This window comes from Heterodontus francisci, chromosome 13 (genome assembly GCF_036365525.1).
Source record: "Heterodontus francisci isolate sHetFra1 chromosome 13, sHetFra1.hap1, whole genome shotgun sequence".
Taxonomy (NCBI): domain Eukaryota; kingdom Metazoa; phylum Chordata; class Chondrichthyes; order Heterodontiformes; family Heterodontidae; genus Heterodontus; species Heterodontus francisci.
In genome coordinates this window covers 111,605,634-111,624,746 of record NC_090383.1, presented here as the reverse complement: position 1 = coordinate 111,624,746, position 19,113 = coordinate 111,605,634, and the positions used below count along the sequence as shown (strand labels likewise).

Below are 19,113 nucleotides of genomic sequence, written 5' to 3'. Positions count from 1 at the left end.
TGAGCAAATTATTGGTGTTGCGGGCTGACAAATCCCCGGGTCCTGATGGACTTCATCCGAGGGTCTTAAAAGAAGTAGCTTGTGAGATAGTTGATCCGTTGGTTTTAATTTTCCAAAATTCCCTAGATTCGGGGAAGATTCCATGAGATTGTAAAATAACGAATATAACTCCTTTATTCAAAAAGGGAGACAGAAAGCAGGAAACTACAGGCCAGTTAGCTTAACACCTGTCTTAGGGAAAATGTTAGAAACTATTATTAAAGACGTTATAGCAGGGCACTTAGAAAAATTCAAGGTAATCAGGCAGAGTCGACATGGTTTTGTGAAAGGGAAATCACGTTTAACCAATTTATTGGCGTTCTTTGAAGAAGTTACATGTGCTGTGGATAAAGGGGAACCAGTGGATGTACTGCACTTAGATTTCCAGAAGACACAAAGGTTATTGCGGAAAATAAAAGCTCATGGTGTAGGGTGTAACATATTGGCATGGATAGAAGATTGGCTAGCTCACAAGAAACGAAGAGTAGGCATAAATGGGTCATTTTCTGGTTGGCAAGATGTAACGAATGGTGTGCCACAGGGATCTGTGCTGGGGCCTCAACATTTTACAATTTATATAAATGACTTAGATGAAGGGACCAAAGGTATGGTTGCTAAATTTGCAAATGATACAAAGGTAGGTAGGAAAGTAAGTTGTGGAGAGGACGTAAGAAGGCTACAAAGGGAAATAAATAGGTTAAGTGAGTGGACAAAGATCTGGCAAATGGAGTATAATGTGGGCAAATGTGAAATTGTCCATTTTGGCAAGTAGAATAAAAAAGCATATTATCTAAATGGTGAGAGATTGCAGAGCTCTGAGATGCAGAGGGATCTGGGTGTCCTAGTGCATGAATCGCAAAAGGTTAGTATGCAGGTTCAGCAAGTAATTAGGAAAGCTGTTATAATGTTATTGTTTATTGCGAGGGAAATTGAATACAAAAGTAAAGGTTATGCTTCAGTTATACACGGCATTGATGAGACCACATCTGGAGTACTGTGTACAGTATTGGTCCCCTTATTTAAGGAAGGATGTAAAGGAAGCAGTTTAGAGAAAGTTTACTAGACGAATACCTGGAATGGGTGGGTTGTCTTGTGAGGAAAGGTTGGACAGGCTAGGCTTGTATCAACTGGAGTTTAGGAGAGTAAGAGGCGACTTGGTTGAAACATATAAGATCCTGAGGGGTCTTTACAGGGTGGTTGTGGACAGAATTTTTCCCCTTCTGGGAGAATCTAGAACTAGGGTCACTATTTAAAAATAAGGGGTCGCCTGTTTAAGACAGAAATGAGGAGAATTTTTTTCCCTCTGAGGGTTGTGAGTCTTTGGAACTTTCTTTTTATTTATTTATTTTTTATTTATTCAGAGATACAGCACTGAAACAGGCCCTTCAGCCCACCAAGTCTGTGTCAACCAACAACCACCCATTTATATTAATCCCATATTCCCTACCACATCCTCACCATTCTCTACCACCTACCTACACTAGGGGCAATTTACCAATCAACCTGCAAGTCTTTGGCTGTCTGAGGAAACCGGAGCACCCAGCAGAAACCCACACGGTCACAGGGAGAACTTGCAAACTCCACACAGGCAGTACCCAGAACTGAACATGGGTCGCTGGAGCTGTGAGGCTGCGGTGCTAACCATTGTGCCACTGTGCTCTTCCTCAAGAGGTGGTGGAAGCAGAGTCTTTGAATATTTTTAAGGCAGGGGTAGATAGATTCCTGATAAGCAAGGGGGTGAAAGGTTATCGGGAGTAGGCGGGAATGTACAATCGAGGTTACAATCAGATCAACCATGATCTTTTTGAATGGCTGACCAGGCTCAAGGGGCCAAGTGGCCTACTGCTTCTCCTAGTATGTAGGCTCGTATGTAGGTCTGGCAGCATCTGTGGAGAGAGAAACAGAGTTAACGTTTCAGGTGATGACCTTTCATCAGAACTAGAAAAGGTTAGATATGTGATAGGTTTTGAGCAAATGAAAGCAGGGAGGAGGGGATGAAGAACAAATGGGAAAGGTTTGTGAAAAGGCGGAGGGCTGGAGAGATTAAATGTCAAAGATGTCATGGAACAAAGGCAAAGCAAGTGGTAGTAGTTGTAATAAAAGACAAAGCATTTGTTCAGAAAGAATGTTAATGGCAGAATAATGAACAGCTTTGTCTGAAAGAAAAAATATGACAAACAAGTGTCATGCTAGGCCCCCACCTGCCAATAATGAGGCACATTAATTTTGTCATGAACATTTATTTTAAACTGTTACTGGAGTGAAGAAAGGACTTTTTAAACAGATCAGCCATGGCTGGAAAATACATTTGCATATTAACAGATGGTGACTGGAGGACAAAGGACCATTCCTTGACACATTCAACCCATAATGGACCTTGATCACCAGGTATTGTGTGTAAAAGGCACATTCCAGTGATTGCTACGGTGATATAATCCAAGATGTGGTCAGACCAGTTAGTCACATAACTAACCTGCTGGGCATCCTGGGTTTTTCTGAATTGTACAAACAGTTTGAACTCAGAAAGACTGTTTGCTCCTGGATTGCGAAGATCTCTCCTGTCTGCTTCCATCTCTCTCTCACAAGCCTCTGACTCCACTGAAGACACATGAACCCCAAGAAAGAAAAGTCTCCTACAGCAAAAAAGGTTTAAGAAGAATTCTAGGCCCCAACAAAAAGCAAGATTTACCTACAATCAAGAACTCTACAGTGATCTCGAAGAACTGTAACAAAAACCCTTCAGATATTACCTCAAACTTTTCCACTTTATTTCTTCTGCTCTGTTCTGTCTCTATCTGCATGTGTGTATCACGTGTGCATGCTAGCGTGGGCACATCGTGTATCTGTAGGCATTAACCAAATTAGAGTTTAAATGTAGGCTTGATAAATTTCAAACTTTTCTTCTTTAAACCTAAGAAAACCTCTTTGCCTTATAATTGGAAAGCAGTGAGCAAGGATTCACCAAGGGGGAACTAAAAACACGATGTGTTTAAAATTAAACCCTGTTACTGTAAGACCAGGTGAAGGCTGAGAGGGACCCCTAGACCCCTTTCTCACCTGGTCGTAATACAAGTTTAAGACCAGCACATGGTAAAAAAACAAACAAAATGGCGGTCATGGTCTAAAATTGTTGAACTCAATGTTGAATCCTCAAGGCTGTAAAGTGCCTAATTGGAAGATGAGGTGCTGTTCCTCGAGCTTGCATTGAGCTTCACTGGAACACTGCAGGAGGCTGAGAACAGAAATATGGGCGTGAGAGCAAAGTGCTGAATTAAAATGGCAAGAAACTGGAGCTTTTGGGGATATTTAGCCTGGCAGGTAAGATTAATTGAAGATGTGACAGAGACAGCTGAGTGGGTGGTCTCAATGGGGGTCATGCTTGTGAACTGAGCGGAGGTGTTCTGCAAAACAGTCACTCAATCTGCATTCGGTCTCTCCAGTGTAAAGGAGACCGCATTGTGATCAGCGAATACAGTATACTAAATTGAAAGAAGTACTAGTAAATCGCTGCTTCACCTGGAGGAATTGTTTGGGGTCTTGGATGGTGAGCAGAAAGGAGGTAAAGGGCAGGTGTTTCACCTCCTACAATTGCATGCGAAGGTGCGGTGGGAAGGGGATGAGGCGTTGCGAGTGATGGAGGAGGGGAGCAGGATGACACGGAGGGAAAGGTCCCTTCAGAATGCTGACACGGGAGGGGAGGGGAAGATGTGTTTGATGGTGGCATCATGCTGGAGGTGGATAAAATGGCGGAGGATGTTCTTTTGGATGTGTCTTCTCCACCATTCAATAAGATCCTGGTTGATCTGATTGTGGCCTTAACTCCACTTTACTACCTTCCCCCCATAACCTGTTACTCCTTTGTAGATCAAAATCTGTCTCACTCATCCCTGAATATATTCAATGACCAAGGCTCCACTGCTTTCTGGGGAAGAAAATTCCAAAGGTTAACCACCCTCAGAGAAGAAATTCCTCCTCATCTCTGTATTAAATGGGAGACGCCTTATTTTGAAATTGTGCCCCCTAGTTCTAGATTCCCCCACAAAGGGAAACATCCTCTCATCATGTACCCTGTTAAGCCCCTCAGAATCTTATATGTTTCAATAAGATCACCTCTCATTCTTCTAAACACCTATAAGTATAGGCCCAACTTGACCAACCTTTCCTTAATAAGGCAACCCCTCTGAGGTGGGTGGCCCCTCTGAGCTATCTGCACTCCTCCATTTCTGGATTCTTGCATATCCTCAATTTTAATTGCTTCAGCATTGGCGGCCATGCATTCGACTGTCTGGACCTTAAGCTCTGGAATTCCCTTCCTAACCTCTCCGCCTCTCTGTCTTTTTTGACCAAGGTTATGCTCATCTGCCCTAATATACCCTTATATTATAAGCCTTATATCTCCTTAAGGCCATCTCTGCTCACTTCCTGTATCACTCACCACCCATACACATCCCCCTTCGCCTACCTCCTTCTGTATCTGTCCTTGGAAAAAACTATCTCCCAATTCACTTACAAAATCCAGCCTTTGGCCCTCCATTTGCCACAACATTTCTGCAGCTATTGATTTGCTCAACCGCACCCTCACCTTTGATGCCTTAGTGCCCAATAAAATCTCTTTGACCTAGCTTTTGGTCATCTGACCTAATATGTCCTTACGTGGCTCAGCGTCATACTTTGTTTTATAATGCTTTTGTGAAGCACCTTATTATCTTAAAGGTGCTAAATAAAGGTAAGTTGTTGCTGTTGTTATGAACCTCTGTGTGAAACTTTGTTTGATGTGAAGTGCCTTGAAACATTTTACTACATTAAAATATGAGCGTGTGGTGGAGGCAGAGTCAGGCTTTCAAAAGGAAATTGGATAAGCACCTGAAGTGAAAAAAATTGCAAGGCTACAAGGGCAGGGGACTGGGACTAGCTGAATTGTTCTTGCAGAAAGCTGGCATGGACACAACAGGCTGAATGGCCTCTTCCTATGATTCTATAAAGGCACTATATAAATGAAAGTTATTAATAAATGCATCAATGCTACTCATCTCAACTACTCCAAGCAATAGCAAGTTCCACTCTTCTGGGTAATTTCTTCTGAGTTCCTTATTGGATCTGTGTCCTTTTGTAACTGATTGCACTATGTGAAATTACTTGAGACGTTTTATAACTTGAGGACAAGTATAATAAACTGCAACGTATTATTGGTGTCTCTGCAAATAGCACAAAGCAAAATGCAACTTGTCCTCCCCCAAAACGCCAGGTGCGCGCATGCGCAGCGCTACCTGCCCTGCTCTTCCGCTGGTGACGTAACCGTCCGGCTGCCGTCGCTTTCAGGCAGTCGCGGCGGCGCCGCCCCTGACGGAACAAATGTTTTGTTGAACACCATTCGGAGTACAAGCGAAAGGAGGGCGGCTGCTGGGGGCAGTTGGAAGCTTTAGATTCCCGGTGAGCAGGAAAAGCCGCCATGTCGACCGAGACTGACGCAGAGAAGCCGAAGGTGAATACGTCATAACGGTCTGTTGGAGGGGGTGGGGAGACGGGTGAAAGGTTATGGGCGAAAGATCACACGCATGCGTACTGGTCGCCATGAATGTCAAGTCAAGGTCGCAGCTGCTTATGGTGAAAATACTCAGCAGTTCACGCAGCATCCAGCCCAGTTGAGAATTTTATGTTTAGATTTCAGCTTTCCAGCCTTTTGTGCCAAGTCTCTTTTGGAAAAATAACCACAGCTCCATTTTATTCAAATATTTGCAAAAATCCTTGTCAACTTCTGTGACCATAAATCTCCTAACTCTGGTGACCATCTGTTTGGTTTTTAATTTGGCAATCTAGGTTTCAGGAATGGCTAGAAATTTTGAGGGATGAAAACTGGACAGCATAATTAAAACATTTTGAAAATGTTGCTGTAATTTTTCCTAGTGGTTGAGTCGTACAGATGAGCTGTGGTGGAACAGGCACGAGGGGCTGAATGGCCGACTGTTTCTATGTAAGGGTCCAGGTTTTATTCCTGGTCTGTACTATTCAACTACCTCAGCAATGGGTTGCACTAATTGCTGTTGGCAGCACTGGTTACCAAGGGGAGAATCTGCTGAGGTTGCCAAACCTGATCAGTATCCAGCAATTCATGCTGTAAGTCTGGACCAGGCTTGGCTCTGATGCGCCCCATGCAGTCAAATAGCCAGCTGACACATTCACAGTTAAAGAATAGGCTGTGGAACTGTACCCCACAGGGATCAGTACAAAACTGAAGGAACACGGCATTGTCATGAATGGTATACTTCAGTTGAAGCATTAAGTCAACATGCTTGTGATTTTTCAGGCAGGCAGTAAACATTCTATGAAACAATTTGAAAGGAGACCCAAGAATTCTCCTCATTTTGTAACCAACATATCTCCATTTACCAACTGAAAACAGATTTGACTGATTATTCACTCATAGCTGTTGTTGATGCAGGTGCTGTGTTTGCCTACATAACAGTCACTGCACATCCGGGTAGTTCATTGTCTCACTGGGCGGTCAGTTTTTAAGTTGTGTGCAGCGGGTTTCCAGTCTGTATTGTTATTAGAAAGAAATTATATTCTAATTTGTCAATAAGACTATTTTCGTGCTTTTAGTCGTTCAAGCTCCTGGGAATTTTGGATGTGCAGAACATCCCTTGTGCCCGAGATTCTGTCCTGTATGGATCGGCTGCTGCTGTAGTAGCTGGGCTTGGCCATTTCCTGGCAACAAGTGAGTACCTTCCTCAATATTGGAGTGAATCTTTTCAGAGCTCTATTGTGGAATAACTGTCACAGAGCCGATAAAGGGAAAGGTTTGCTGTTGGCAGTGCCAGAATACTTGAAATGTGCATGTGTCTGAATAATGTTTGGATTGATATTATTTTGGAAGTGAGCAGTCTGATCAAAGGGAGGGATGTCAGTGCAAGGAAAATGGACAGGCTCCATTTTCTTACTTATGAACATTGGGAATAGTAGCAGGAATAGGCCATTTGGCCCCTCAAGCCTGCTCCGCCATGCAATAAGATCATGGCTGATCTATCTCAGCCACATCTACCCGCAGTATCCCCATATCTCTTGCTTCCCTTAGTACCCAAATATCTGTCAATCTATGACTTGAATATACTTAACGACTGAGCCTCTCTGCAGTGGAGAATGCCAAAGGTTCACAACCATTTGATTGAAGTCTTACACCCAGTGTTAGGCATAGCACTATCGTTTACAGGGTGAAGGTCCCTCTACTCTCCCTTAATCATAGGATGGTTACAGCATGGAAGGAGGCTATTCAGCCCATTGTTTTCATGCTATCTCTCTTTAAGAGCTACTCAGCTAGTCCCACTCCTCTGCCTTTTCCCTTTAGCCCTGTAAATTTTTTTCTATTCAGATAATTATCCAATTTCGTTTTGAAAGCCACAATTGAATCTGCCTCCACCACACTCTCAGGCAGTGCATTTCAGACCCTAACCACTCGCTGCGTAAAAACGGTTTTCCTCATATCACCTGTGGTTCTTTTGCTATTCATCTTAAATCTGTGTCCTTTGGTTCTTGATCCTTCCGCCAACGGGAATAGTTTCTCCCTATCTACTCTGTCCAGACCCCTCATGATTTTGAACGCTTCTATCAAATCTCCTTTCAACCTTCTCTTTTCTAAAGAGAACAATCCCAGCTTCTCCAATCTATCCTCATAACTGAAGTCTCCCATCCCTGGAACCATTCTCGTAAATGTTTTCCGCACCCTCTCCAATGCCTAGATGGGAGCATGGAATTTGAAACACAAACAGATCAGCCATGATCCTATTGAATGGTGGCGCAGGCTTGAGGGGCCGAATGGCCTACTTCTGCTCCTAGTTCGTATGTGGCCTCTTCACTCCCATCTTCTCAATCACAGACAAGGCCATCTCTAGTCACTTCCTTAAATCCCTCACCACTCTCCCTCCCTTCCGATCTCACTTTCTTTGGGGAAAAACCCTTCCCCCAAGTCATTGACAATGGCACCTTCATTTCCAAACTGTCTAGCCTTTGGTCCTCCATTCGCCACGATACTTCTAGGGCTATTGATCTGCTCAGTCAGATCCTCACCACCTTTAATGTCGTCTTCCCCCTAAGACACTTACCCTCTTCCACCTTGGTCATTTACTCTGGTGCAACCTCCATCTTGGTTTGCTTAAGTCGAAGGAGCGTAGACTTGAATGCACATGGTGCTCAACAGGTTTAGCCATACATCACCAGATCTGGCTGAACCACATCAAGCACTATCAGGGCCTGCTCTCCTTTAGTATCTTTCCCAAGGGCCATTTTTCACATATGAGCCTAGATTGGTGAGTGTCAGGATGTTCAGCTGTAGGAGGGGACGCAGCCAAGCCTGACCCTGTCTTCACCTGGTTATCTACTTTCCAACAACATGTAGGACAGGTGGCATCTCTCTACAGGTGCTGCCTGGCCTACTGACTATTTCTAGCATTTTCTGTTTATATTTCAGATTTCCAACATCCTCAGTATTTTGCCTTTGTTCTAACAATAGTGACTGATAATCAAGAGACCAATTGTATTAACCTCATCAAACCCTGGCTGAGACCAGCAAACTCCACATAGACTGGGAATAAGACCTGGGACCTTCTGAACTACGGCATGTGAAACACATGAGCAGAGCTGAGCTCACTGGAGTTGGAATGTAGTCCAGTCTTTAACATTAATGAAGAGATGACTGCCTACTCATGGCTCTTTAACATTAAAATTGTGTGGAGCATCAGTACAGGCATCGATCAGTTGAGTCGAATGTCCTGTTTCTATGGCTCATTTACACACTGGCTTTACTAAAGAGGCCTTCCAGGAAGCCCCCAACCATGTTTTATTCGCAGTATTGGTGAACACCTTTGAATTCTGTTTTAATATTGACAATAATTCTGCCTTCTCTTTTCCTGCAGGCAGAGTAAAGCGGTCTTTTGACTTTGGTGTGGGGGGCTTCCTGCTTACAACTTTGGGAACTTGGTAAGCAGGTTGCCTGTTGATCTTGAGAATGTAGCTTTATTCTATGGTTGCAAAGTTTAAGTTAAGGGGGCATGATAGCATAATGGTTATGTTATTGGACTAATAATCCAGAGGCCCAGATTAAAGATCTGGAGACATGAGTTCAAATCCCACCACGGAAGCTGGGCAATTTAAATTCAGTTAATTATATAAGATTTGGAATAAATAGCTAGTATCACTAATGGTGATGAAGAAACTACCATTGTGTCACAAAAAACCCAACTGGTTCACTAATGTCCTATAGGGAAGGAAATCTACCGTCCTGACCCAGTCCAGAGCCACAGCAATGTGGTTGAGTCTTAAATTTTCTCTGAAATGGCCTAGCAAACCATTTTTTATTCGTTTGGTGGATGTGTGTGTCGCTGGCTAGGCCAGCATTTATTGTCCATCCTTAATTGTCCTTGAGGAGGTGGTGGTGAGCTGCCTTCTTGAACTGCTGCAGTCCTTGCAGTGTAGGTACATCAGCAATGCTGTTAGGAAGGGAGTTCCAGGCTTTTGACCCAGCGACAGTGAAGGAATGGCGATATAGTTCCAAGTCAGGATGGTGTGTGGCTTGGAGGGGAACTTGCAGCTGGTGGTGTTCCCATACAGCTGCTGCCCTTGTCCTTCCAGGTGGTAGAGGTCGTGTGTTTGGAAGGTGCTGTTGAAGGAGCCTTGGTGAGTTGCTGCAGTGCATCTTGTAGATGGTACACACTGCATCTGTGGTGGAGGGAGTGAATGTTGAAGGAGGTAAATGGGGTGCCAATCAAGCGGGCTGCTATGTTCTGGATGTTGTATTCCATCACCATCTTCTCAAGGGCAGTTAGGGATGGGCAACAAATGCTGACCTTACCAATGAGACCCACATCCTGTGAATGTATAAAAACGTTTCCCCATTGTTTTATTTTCTTTCATGATTTTTTTTTTTAATGAACTTTTGGGCTCTTTCCTGTGTGTTTTTTCTCTGCTTACTTTGAACAAAGAACAAAGAAAATTACAGCACAGGAACAGGCCCTTCGGCCCTCCAAGCCTGCGCCGATCCAGATCCTCTATCTAAACATGTCGCCTATTTTCTTAGGGTCTGTATCTCTTTGCTTCCTGCCCATTCATGTATCTGTCCAGACACATCTTAAAAGACGCTATCGTGCCTGCGTCTACCACCTCCGCTGGCAACGCGTTCCAGGCACCCACCACCCTCCGCGTAAAGAACTTTCCACGCATATCCCCCCTAAACTTTTCCCCTCTCACTTTGAACTCGTGACCCCCAGTAGTTGAATCCCCCACTCTGGGAAAAAGCTTCTTGCTATCCACCCTGTCTATACCTCTCATGATTTTGTACACCTCAATCAGGTCCCCCCTCAACCTCCGTCTTTCTAATGAAAATAATCCTAATCTGCTCAACCTCTCTTCATAGCTAGCGCCCTCCATACCAGGCAACATCCTGGTGAACCTCCTCTGCACCCTCTCCAAAGCATCTACATCCTTTTGGTAATGTGGCGACCAGAACTGCACGCAGTATTCCAAATGTGGCCGAACCAAAGTCTTATACAACTGTAACGTGACCTGCCAACCCTTGTACTCAATACCCCGTCCGATGAAGGAAAGCATGCCGTATGCCTTCTTGACCACTCTATTGACCTGCGTTGCCACCTTCAGGGAACAATGGACCTGAACACCCAAATCTCTCTGTACATCAATTTTCCCCAGGACTTTTCCATTTACTGTATAATTCACTCTTGAATTGGATCTTCCAAAATGCATCACCTCGCATTTGCCCTGATTGAACTCCATCTGCCATTTTTCTGCCCAACTCACCAATCTATTTATATTCTGCTGTATTCTCTGACAGTCCCCTTCACTATCTGCTACTCCACCAATCTTAGTGTTGTCTGCAAACTTGCTAATCAGACCACCTATACTTTCCTCCAAATCATTTATGTATATCACAAACAACAGTGGTCCCAGCACGGATCCCTGTGGAACACCACTGGTCACACGTCTCCATTTTGAGAAACTCCCTTCCACTGCTACTCTCTGTCTCCTGTTGCCCAGCCAGTTCTTTATCCATCTAGCTAGTACACCCTGGACCCCATGCGACTTCACTTTCTCCATCAGCCTACCATGGGGAACCTTATCAAACGCCTTACTGAAGTCCATGTATATGACATCTACAGCCCTTCCCTCATCAATCAACTTTGTCACTTCCTCAAAGAATTCTATTAAGTTGGTAAGACATGACCTTCCCTGCACAAAACCATGTTGCCTATCACTGATAAACCCATTTTCTTCCAAATGGGAATAGATCCTATCCCTCAGTATCTTCTCCAGCAGCTTCCCTACCACTGACGTCAGGCTCACCGGTCTATAATTACCTGGATTATCCCTGCTATCCTTCTTAAACAAGGGGACAACATTAGCAATTCTCCAGTCCTCTGGGACCTCACATCTGTTTAAGGATGCTGCAAAGATATCTGTTAAGGCCCCAGCTATTTCCTCTCTCGCTTCCCTCAGTAACCTGGGATAGATCCCATCCGGACCTGGGGACTTGTCCACTTTAATGCCTTTTAGAATACCCAACACTTCCTCCCTCCTTATGCCGACTTGACCTAGAGTAATCAAACATCTGTCCCTAACCTCAACATCCGTCATGTCCCTCTCCTCGGTGAATACCGATGCAAAGAAGGGTCACTGACCCGAAACGTTAACTCTGCTTCTCTTTCCACAGATGCTGCCAGACCTGCTGAATGAATCCAGCATTTCTTGTTTTTGATGCAAAGTACTCGTTTAGAATCTCACCCATTTTCTCTGACTCCACGCATAACTTTCCTCCTTTGTCCTTGAGTGGGTCAATCCTTTCTCTAGTTTCCCTCTTGCTCCTTATATATGAATAAAAGGCTTTGGGATTTTCCTTAACCCTGTTTGCTAAAGATATTTCATGACCCCTTTTAGCCCTCTTAATTCCTCGTTTCAGATTGGTCCTACATTCCCGATATTCTTTCAAAGCTTCGTCTTTCTTTAACCTCCTAGACCTTATGTATGCTTCCTTTTTCCTCTTAGCTAGTCTCACAATTTCACCTGTCATCCATGGTTCCCTCATCTTGCCATTTCTATCCCTCATTTTCACAGGAACATGTCTCTCCTGCACGCTAATCAACCTTTCTTTAAAAGCCTCCCACATATCAAATGTGGATTTACCTTCAAACAGCTGCTCCCAATCTACATTCCCCAGCTCCTGCCGAATTTTGGTATAGTTGGCCTTCCCCCAACTTAGCACTCTTCTTTTGGGACAACTCTCGTCTTTGTCCATGAGTATTCTAAAACTTACGGAATTGTGATCACTATTCCCAAAGTAGTCCCCTACTGAAACTTCAACCACCTGGCCGGGCTCATTCCCCAACACCAGGTCCAGTATGGCCCCTTCCCGAGTTGGACTATTTACATACTGCTCTAGAAAACCCTCCTGGATGCTCCTTACAAATTCTGCTCCATCACATAAATGCACATTTGTTGTTTTTATTAGTAAGATAAATTTTTAATCCCTTTATCTTTCAAAATTTGCTCACCGGCCCTCTGGGTCAAGCAAAAATCGTAATGCGGCCCTCCACCCGAAAACGTTGGACAATCCTGATGTACACCATTATTAGGCGGTAACTTCAGGGAAGGGAGACAGTTGTTGAGGGGGATAAAAAGGCTTGGTAAAAGTTGCACTTGTATTGCGTGACTGTCTTCTCAACGGGGTCTTGTAGCATTTGGCGAAATGCAAATCACTCTCATTGGTGACTTCAAACCACAAAGATGCTTGGCTTAGTGCAGATACTGCAGTACAACTGGGCTTTTAGATTGCTATGGTAGTATCTAAATGAAATTCTTTGTGTTTGTTGGAAGTGATTTGAGGCAGAAAAACAGTTCAAACACACGTGTATCTTTTTCAGGATGTTTTGCAGGTACCAGAATGCAAAGCTGAGAATCCAGCACCGAATGGTGCAGGAAGGTGTGAAAAACAAGGTCGTGTTTGAAGGGACCAAAATGGATCCAACCAGAAAACCAGATAGAAGTGACAAGAACAGCCAAGGAGACAACTCATAGACCATTGACCCTGAGAGCAATGCGGTTTGTGGCAAGAAAGATGAACTCTTGCAAGTTCAGAGAATTTCATCTCATGCCATGGGTTGTAATCCCAGCCTTATGGTTTGAGAAAGCCTAGTCTTTTGCTATCAATGGGTGTCCAGCATACGAGACATGGTCAACAAGGGGCACCACCGAGACAGTGTGCAGCTCTAAGCTTTAATCGTGAGGAGATTTATTTGCTATTATCGACAAGATAATGAGCAGCCTCCGGGCTAATATTTTGACTTTGAGTGTATATTGGCAATTTGGGTGCACAATGTTTTTGACATATTTGTTTCAGAGGTTGGAGTGGTTCATGGGCTCAAATTTCTGATGTGTGCTACTGTTGGGCAAGGATCTCTGCTGAGTGCGAAGCCAGAAAGTTACCCCTTGCACGTAAAGAATTCACAGCCAAAATCGATGATGTAGAATCTTGTACAAAGGCTGGGAAATACAATCATTTGAAATTAAAGGCCTCCAAGAATAGGTTGTTGCAATTTTCTTATAACTTGTTTGTTTAAGGATTATGCAATTACAAGCGTCATGTGGTGAGTTTCTTGTGCCTTGAGCATAAATGAATACTGGATACTCCCAGACTGTGCTCCCTTCCTGTTCTGCTCCAGCCAGGGTCTTCGTTCTTACCTTCTGCAGTTGCTTCCTGCAACCACCTCTTGCCCCGCCCAGTTGTTTTGCTCAAAGCCAAACAGTTTGGCCTGTTTGAAAGTGTCCTTGAAGCTTGCACAGATTTTGATCATCAAAGTATTTTTCTTGTTAGATTCACGGCATTGAATGTTGGCTGGCGAATCTGGTTGGAACGTAGGAACAGGAGGAGGCTACACAGGCCCTTAAGCCTGTTTCACCATTCAATGAGACCATGGCTCATCTATGTCTTGACTCCATCCATCTGTCTCGACTCAATATCCTTTTCTTCCCTTGTCTATCAAAAACCTATTGATCTCAGATTTAAAATTATTATTGAGTTAGCATCTACTGCTTTTTGTGGGAGTGAGGTTTTACTCTTTTACCATCCTTTGTGTGAAGAAGTGTTTTCCAGCTTCCCTCCTGAGTTGTCTGGATCAGATTTTAAGTTTATGTCTCCTTGTCTTAGACTCCCCTATACAGGGAAAAAAGGTTCACTTTATCTACCTGGACAATTCACTTCAAAATCCTAAAATAAACCTCGAACAAATCATCCCTTAAGTTTTTATTTTCCAGGCAATACAAACATAGTTGACGTAAAGGGTGGTACAAAACTTTTGCTCATATGGCAACTGCAAGGACTTTTAAAGAGTTGGAAACTTGCTTTATTTTCTACTGGCTCTCCTGAGGAATCTTTGCTCTTTTTGCTCTTGTGTTTCTGCTTCAAACCCTCTTTGTCATCCCAATGAACCTGCTCCAGTTTGAAGCTTCCCACTGTTCAGATGGTTCTATTTGCTCATTTCAGTTGCTATTGGCCTGTTATGAAAATGGGATATAGTTGAGATGTGGCAGTTCATCCAAGGTGAGAGAAATCCTCAAAATGTGATTGGAACTCTCTCTCTGCAGCCTGTGTAGACAAATAATTACAAGCAAGGAACCTTCACCGCCAACACCTGCTAAGCCAATTCTCTTGATGTTACAACTACCTGAAAGAAGTGCAGCTTGCTTTTGAAAGCTTGTACACTGAACCTCAGTTCAGATAGTTTTCCTACCTTCCTACCTCAATGTCCCCATTGAGCCCATTTAAGGTGTTTCAAAATGGCTGATAAGGAAGGAAGGATTGGCATCTTTCTCTAAGCAGTCAGCAAACCATGGAAGCTTTTGAGGAATTCCAAGACTTTGTCATTCTTCACAACACATACCCTTCACTTAGTTGCCTGGTATCCCGGTGCATCAGAAGGTCATCAGGCTTAACAGAAACTTTGTTTGATTGCCAGTGCTGCAGTGGGAATTAAATATAGAATGAACTTGCATCTATATAGCACCTGTCTGACATCCCAAAGTGCTTTACAGCCAATGAACTATTTTTCAACACTGCTGTAATGCAGGAAATGTGTCCCTTTAGGAAATGAGTGTTTGAAAATCGCAACATAAAAACTGAATCCAACCTCATGGTCTATCATGCAGTCATGATCCCTACCTTACAATACGAGGCTGAAATATGGACAACTTACAGGAGGCACCTCAAAGCAGTGGAGTCATTTCATCAAAGCTGCCTGTGGAAGATCCTACATATCAAGTGGGAGTACAGGCTCAGCAACAGTGTCCTCTCACAAGCATCGAGACTATGATTATCCACCATCAGCTTCGTTGGGTTGGTTCAGATGTCAGATGCCAGGCTCCCAAAGCAGGTCGTCTTCTCCCAGCTCAATCAGGACAGACGCACCAGAGGAGGACAGAAGAAGCACTTCAAGGATGTGCTGAAAGCCAACATGAAGAAATGCAGCATTGACATCAACTCCTGGGAGATCATCGCCTTGGACTGAACCAGATGGAGGCAGAGTTTGTGGGAAGGATCCCAGCGTTTTGAGACCAAACGAAGACAAAATGAAGAGGAAAAGTGAGAGTGGCAGAAAGCACAAGCCATGACCTGAGCTAGTAATACACATCCAGACATCCCACAAGACAACAAACGCCCTTTGTGCCATAAAATCTGTAGATCCTGAATTGGCCTCATCAGCCATCTTCAGACTCATGGAAGACAATCATCCTCACCTGTGAGGGATAGCCAATAATGCAGGAAATAAGTTGGTAAACTTCACAAGTGTCTGCAACTTTGCATTTGAGCTTTCCATGAAGCACAGATTGATGAATAATAGAACCATAGAAGAGTTACGGCACGGAAGGCTTATTTCCCACAATTGCAGGAGCTGTGTGTGGTTACGGACAACTTCACACTGGGCTCTTGCTCCTGGAGCAGTGGTTACAAATGGAACAATGGCTCAAAAACTAATTTCCTCCTATGTGATTTTTAAAAGACTATATTATGAGTCGGTTTTTAATAATTGCTTTATGTTTGTCCAAATGAACAACTAGGCAATTTTAGTTATGTCACCTGATTCATCCACTGCAGTGCCATAGCACTGTGCATCTTTCTGGTCTAATTATTATCTGTTCAAACCATCAGAGAAAATTTGAATAGGGTGTGCACTTGTTGAATTAAATAATGGTTCTTTTTGAATGCCTTTCACCAGTCTCTCATTTAATTCTTGTTTTTATTACTTCTAGCAAGCAGTCTTTTGCAATCTCAGCATCACTAAAGGGTTCACAATAGCTGCACTTATATTAGCAGCACTAACGTAAAACAAAACATCCCAAGACATTTGATAAATAAGCATTTATGTTGCCTTCCCAGGATCCAGTGTACTCGCAATAATGCTTCTATTGTTGTTTCCTGGTGGGTGATTCCAGTGGGAGCAATCCAAAATCCCAGTTCCTTGTCGCCATTGTATGTGGCAACCTTAACATTTAAAGACTACGATGTTCAGTCCCTTATCATTTAAGATTTTCCATGTATCATTTTCTAGAACTGAAAATTGTTTTTAGCTTTAGAAGGCTCCAGGAGCTGGAGAGTTCTGGTTCACACTTGGTCACCTATCTGTGTTTGGTTTGCTCAGTGGAGAGGGGATTGCCCCGTGAGCAGCGGATACATATACGAGGTTGGACGTAAGCAGAGGTAAACTGCTGTACCCAGAAGGAATGTTTGGGGCCTTGAACAGTGGTGGTGTGGGAGGTGGTGAGTGTGATGGAAGAGTGAATCAGGGTGTCATGGAGGTGTTGGTCCCTTTGGATTGCAGAGGGGAACGCAAGACGTATTTGATGGTGGAATCGCATTGGAGGCGACTGAAATGGCAGATGGTGATATAGGGGGTGGAGGGTGAGAACAAAGGTGGGGGGGAGGGGGAGAAAGTGTGAGTGCAGAAGCACAAGAAACAGAATGGACTTGATCCAAGCGTCCTAGCCATCATTTAATTTGGAAATCGGTCCCATCAGAGCAGATGCGATGAAGAAATTGGAAGAAGGGAGTGGAGTCCTTACAAGGTGGGAAGAAATATAATGCAGGTTGTTGTGAGAGTCAGCAGGTTTTTAGTAGATGTGGGTGGATAGCCGAACCTCAGAGATAGAGAAGGGATTGCCAGCATCTGCAGTATTTTGTCCCGGTTTGTACGTGTAGTGTTTGCTGCAAGAGTTGCAGTCGATGTTTGCACACATTTAATTCAAATAATGAAGGCTTCAGCTCCCCCAAGTGGATTAGTGAATACATACACAGCCTGGTGTGAAAAACCTAATATGCTGGAAAAACCCAGCAGGTCAAGTCAGCGTCTGTGGAAGCAACATATATATTTAGATTTTGGGTGTGGACCTTCAGAACTGCAAAATAAAAGGCAGACGGGTGTATTAATACAATCAGAACAATTCAGCTCTGAAGGCTGTACCTGCCACTCCAGACGTTCTGAAATGTCATGGATTCCCCTCTGCTGTGATACACAGTGCACTTGACTATGTCCGTCCCTTCTCTCATGCTTCTGTCTCTTCCCTCTGACATTGTGACCAGAGTTTCCTTGGTTCTCACCTTTCAACCACCAACTTCTGGGTTCACCAGATCATCTTCATATCATTTTAGCCCACCTACAATAATAACCCCAAAATCCAAATGCATCTTCTTCCCCCTCCATTCTTCACTTCTACACCCGCAGCAACAAAAATAAAATGTCTATTAGACATAAAAACAAAAAGTGCTGGAAATACTCAGCAGGTCTGGCAGCATCTATGGAGAGAGGTAGAGTTATTGTTTCAAGTCAGTGATCTTTCATCAAAACTGGCAAAGATTAGAAATGTAATAGGTTTTAAGCGACTAAAGCGAGGGTGGGGGAGAGAAACAAAAGGGAAGGTGTTAATAGGGCAGAGGATCAGAGATTAACTGACAAGGAGGTCATAAGGCAAAGGGTGTGCTAACTGTGTGGTGAAAGACAAAGCATTAGTGTAGAGAGGGTGCTAAATGACAGAATAATGAACAGCCCTGGCCAAAAGCACAAACATGAAAAAACAGTGGGCAGGCGTATGGTTAAAAAAAATGATAAAACAAACTAAATTAAAAATTAAAATAAAAAGGCTTATAAATTGCTTTGACAGCCAATCAGGAGGGACATAGGAAGCAGGTGGCTCAGGGTTAATGTTAAGGTAGAAAGCAAACTGGTTATTGTACCTGGTAGTGCTAATGGCAACAAGACCTCCAAGGTACCCTGAAATATGGAAAATTCAACACAGCAAAGGTAAAGGGTAAAAGTGGCTTTTATTTATCCTACCTATTCCATAACAAATGAGAGCCAATCACTAACACCTCTCTGGTTTACTCAACTCGTGTCCTTATAAATGAGGTGTTAGGGAAGGAACCTGGAAGCATAACAAGAAGTGTGAAGGACAATCAATAAAAGGCCACTGAGCTCATGGTATTTGTCCCTCTTATACTCCAGCTTTTCCAGCCAAGCATCCAACTGCATCTTGAACACCTCCAGCAGTTTGATTATTCTAGATATTTATCACCCTTTGAGTAAAGAATTTATTTCCAATATTTACTTTAAACTTACCAATTAATAAAATCATGTTGTTTGGTCTTGAAATGATATTCTGGATTCATCGTACCGATATCACTTCCTATTACATGCTTTGATGAGGTCCCCACTTTATCTGTGTTGTTTCAATTGTAGAACTTAAGCCTCTTTTCCTTATAGAGCGTCCTCTGTATCCGTGGGAGCATTCTTGTTGCTTTTCTTTGCATTTTTTGAAGTGTGATGATAAAACCACCCACTCTACTCCCAAGTGTGATCTGACCAGTCAATTATGAAGCCTCTGTAGGCTGACACTCTGGCTCTGTGTCTCAATGGTCTATTTGTTGTTTTAGCAGCTTTTCGGTTGTTCTCATGATTTTTAAGCCATCAAGACTACTATCGTTCCCAGGTTCCTTTCAAATGCATCCTGTGCTCATTTTTGTTCCCTTCC

General features: G+C 43.4%; 1 protein-coding gene and 1 long non-coding RNA gene across 2 annotated transcripts; one reads left to right on the top strand and one right to left on the bottom strand.

Moving 5' to 3' along the window:
• Positions 1 to 1,696: 1,696 nt before the first annotated feature.
• On the bottom strand, positions 1,697 to 3,228 carry LOC137376589 (uncharacterized). The gene is made up of 3 exons (XR_010976286.1): positions 2,790 to 3,228; positions 2,513 to 2,672; positions 1,697 to 1,925 (listed from the first exon to the last, which is right to left on the bottom strand). It is a non-coding gene; the product is annotated as an uncharacterized lncRNA (long non-coding RNA).
• Positions 3,229 to 5,307: 2,079 nt separating this feature from the next.
• Positions 5,308 to 15,540, top strand: cox20 (cytochrome c oxidase assembly factor COX20). The gene is made up of 4 exons (XM_068045427.1): positions 5,308 to 5,521; positions 6,640 to 6,754; positions 8,946 to 9,009; positions 12,960 to 15,540. The coding sequence occupies exons 1-4, from the start codon at positions 5,489 to 5,491 to the stop codon at positions 13,111 to 13,113; spliced, it is 366 nt and encodes a 121-aa protein (XP_067901528.1). The 5' UTR covers positions 5,308 to 5,488; the 3' UTR covers positions 13,114 to 15,540.
• The last annotated feature ends 3,573 nt before the right edge of the window (positions 15,541 to 19,113 follow it).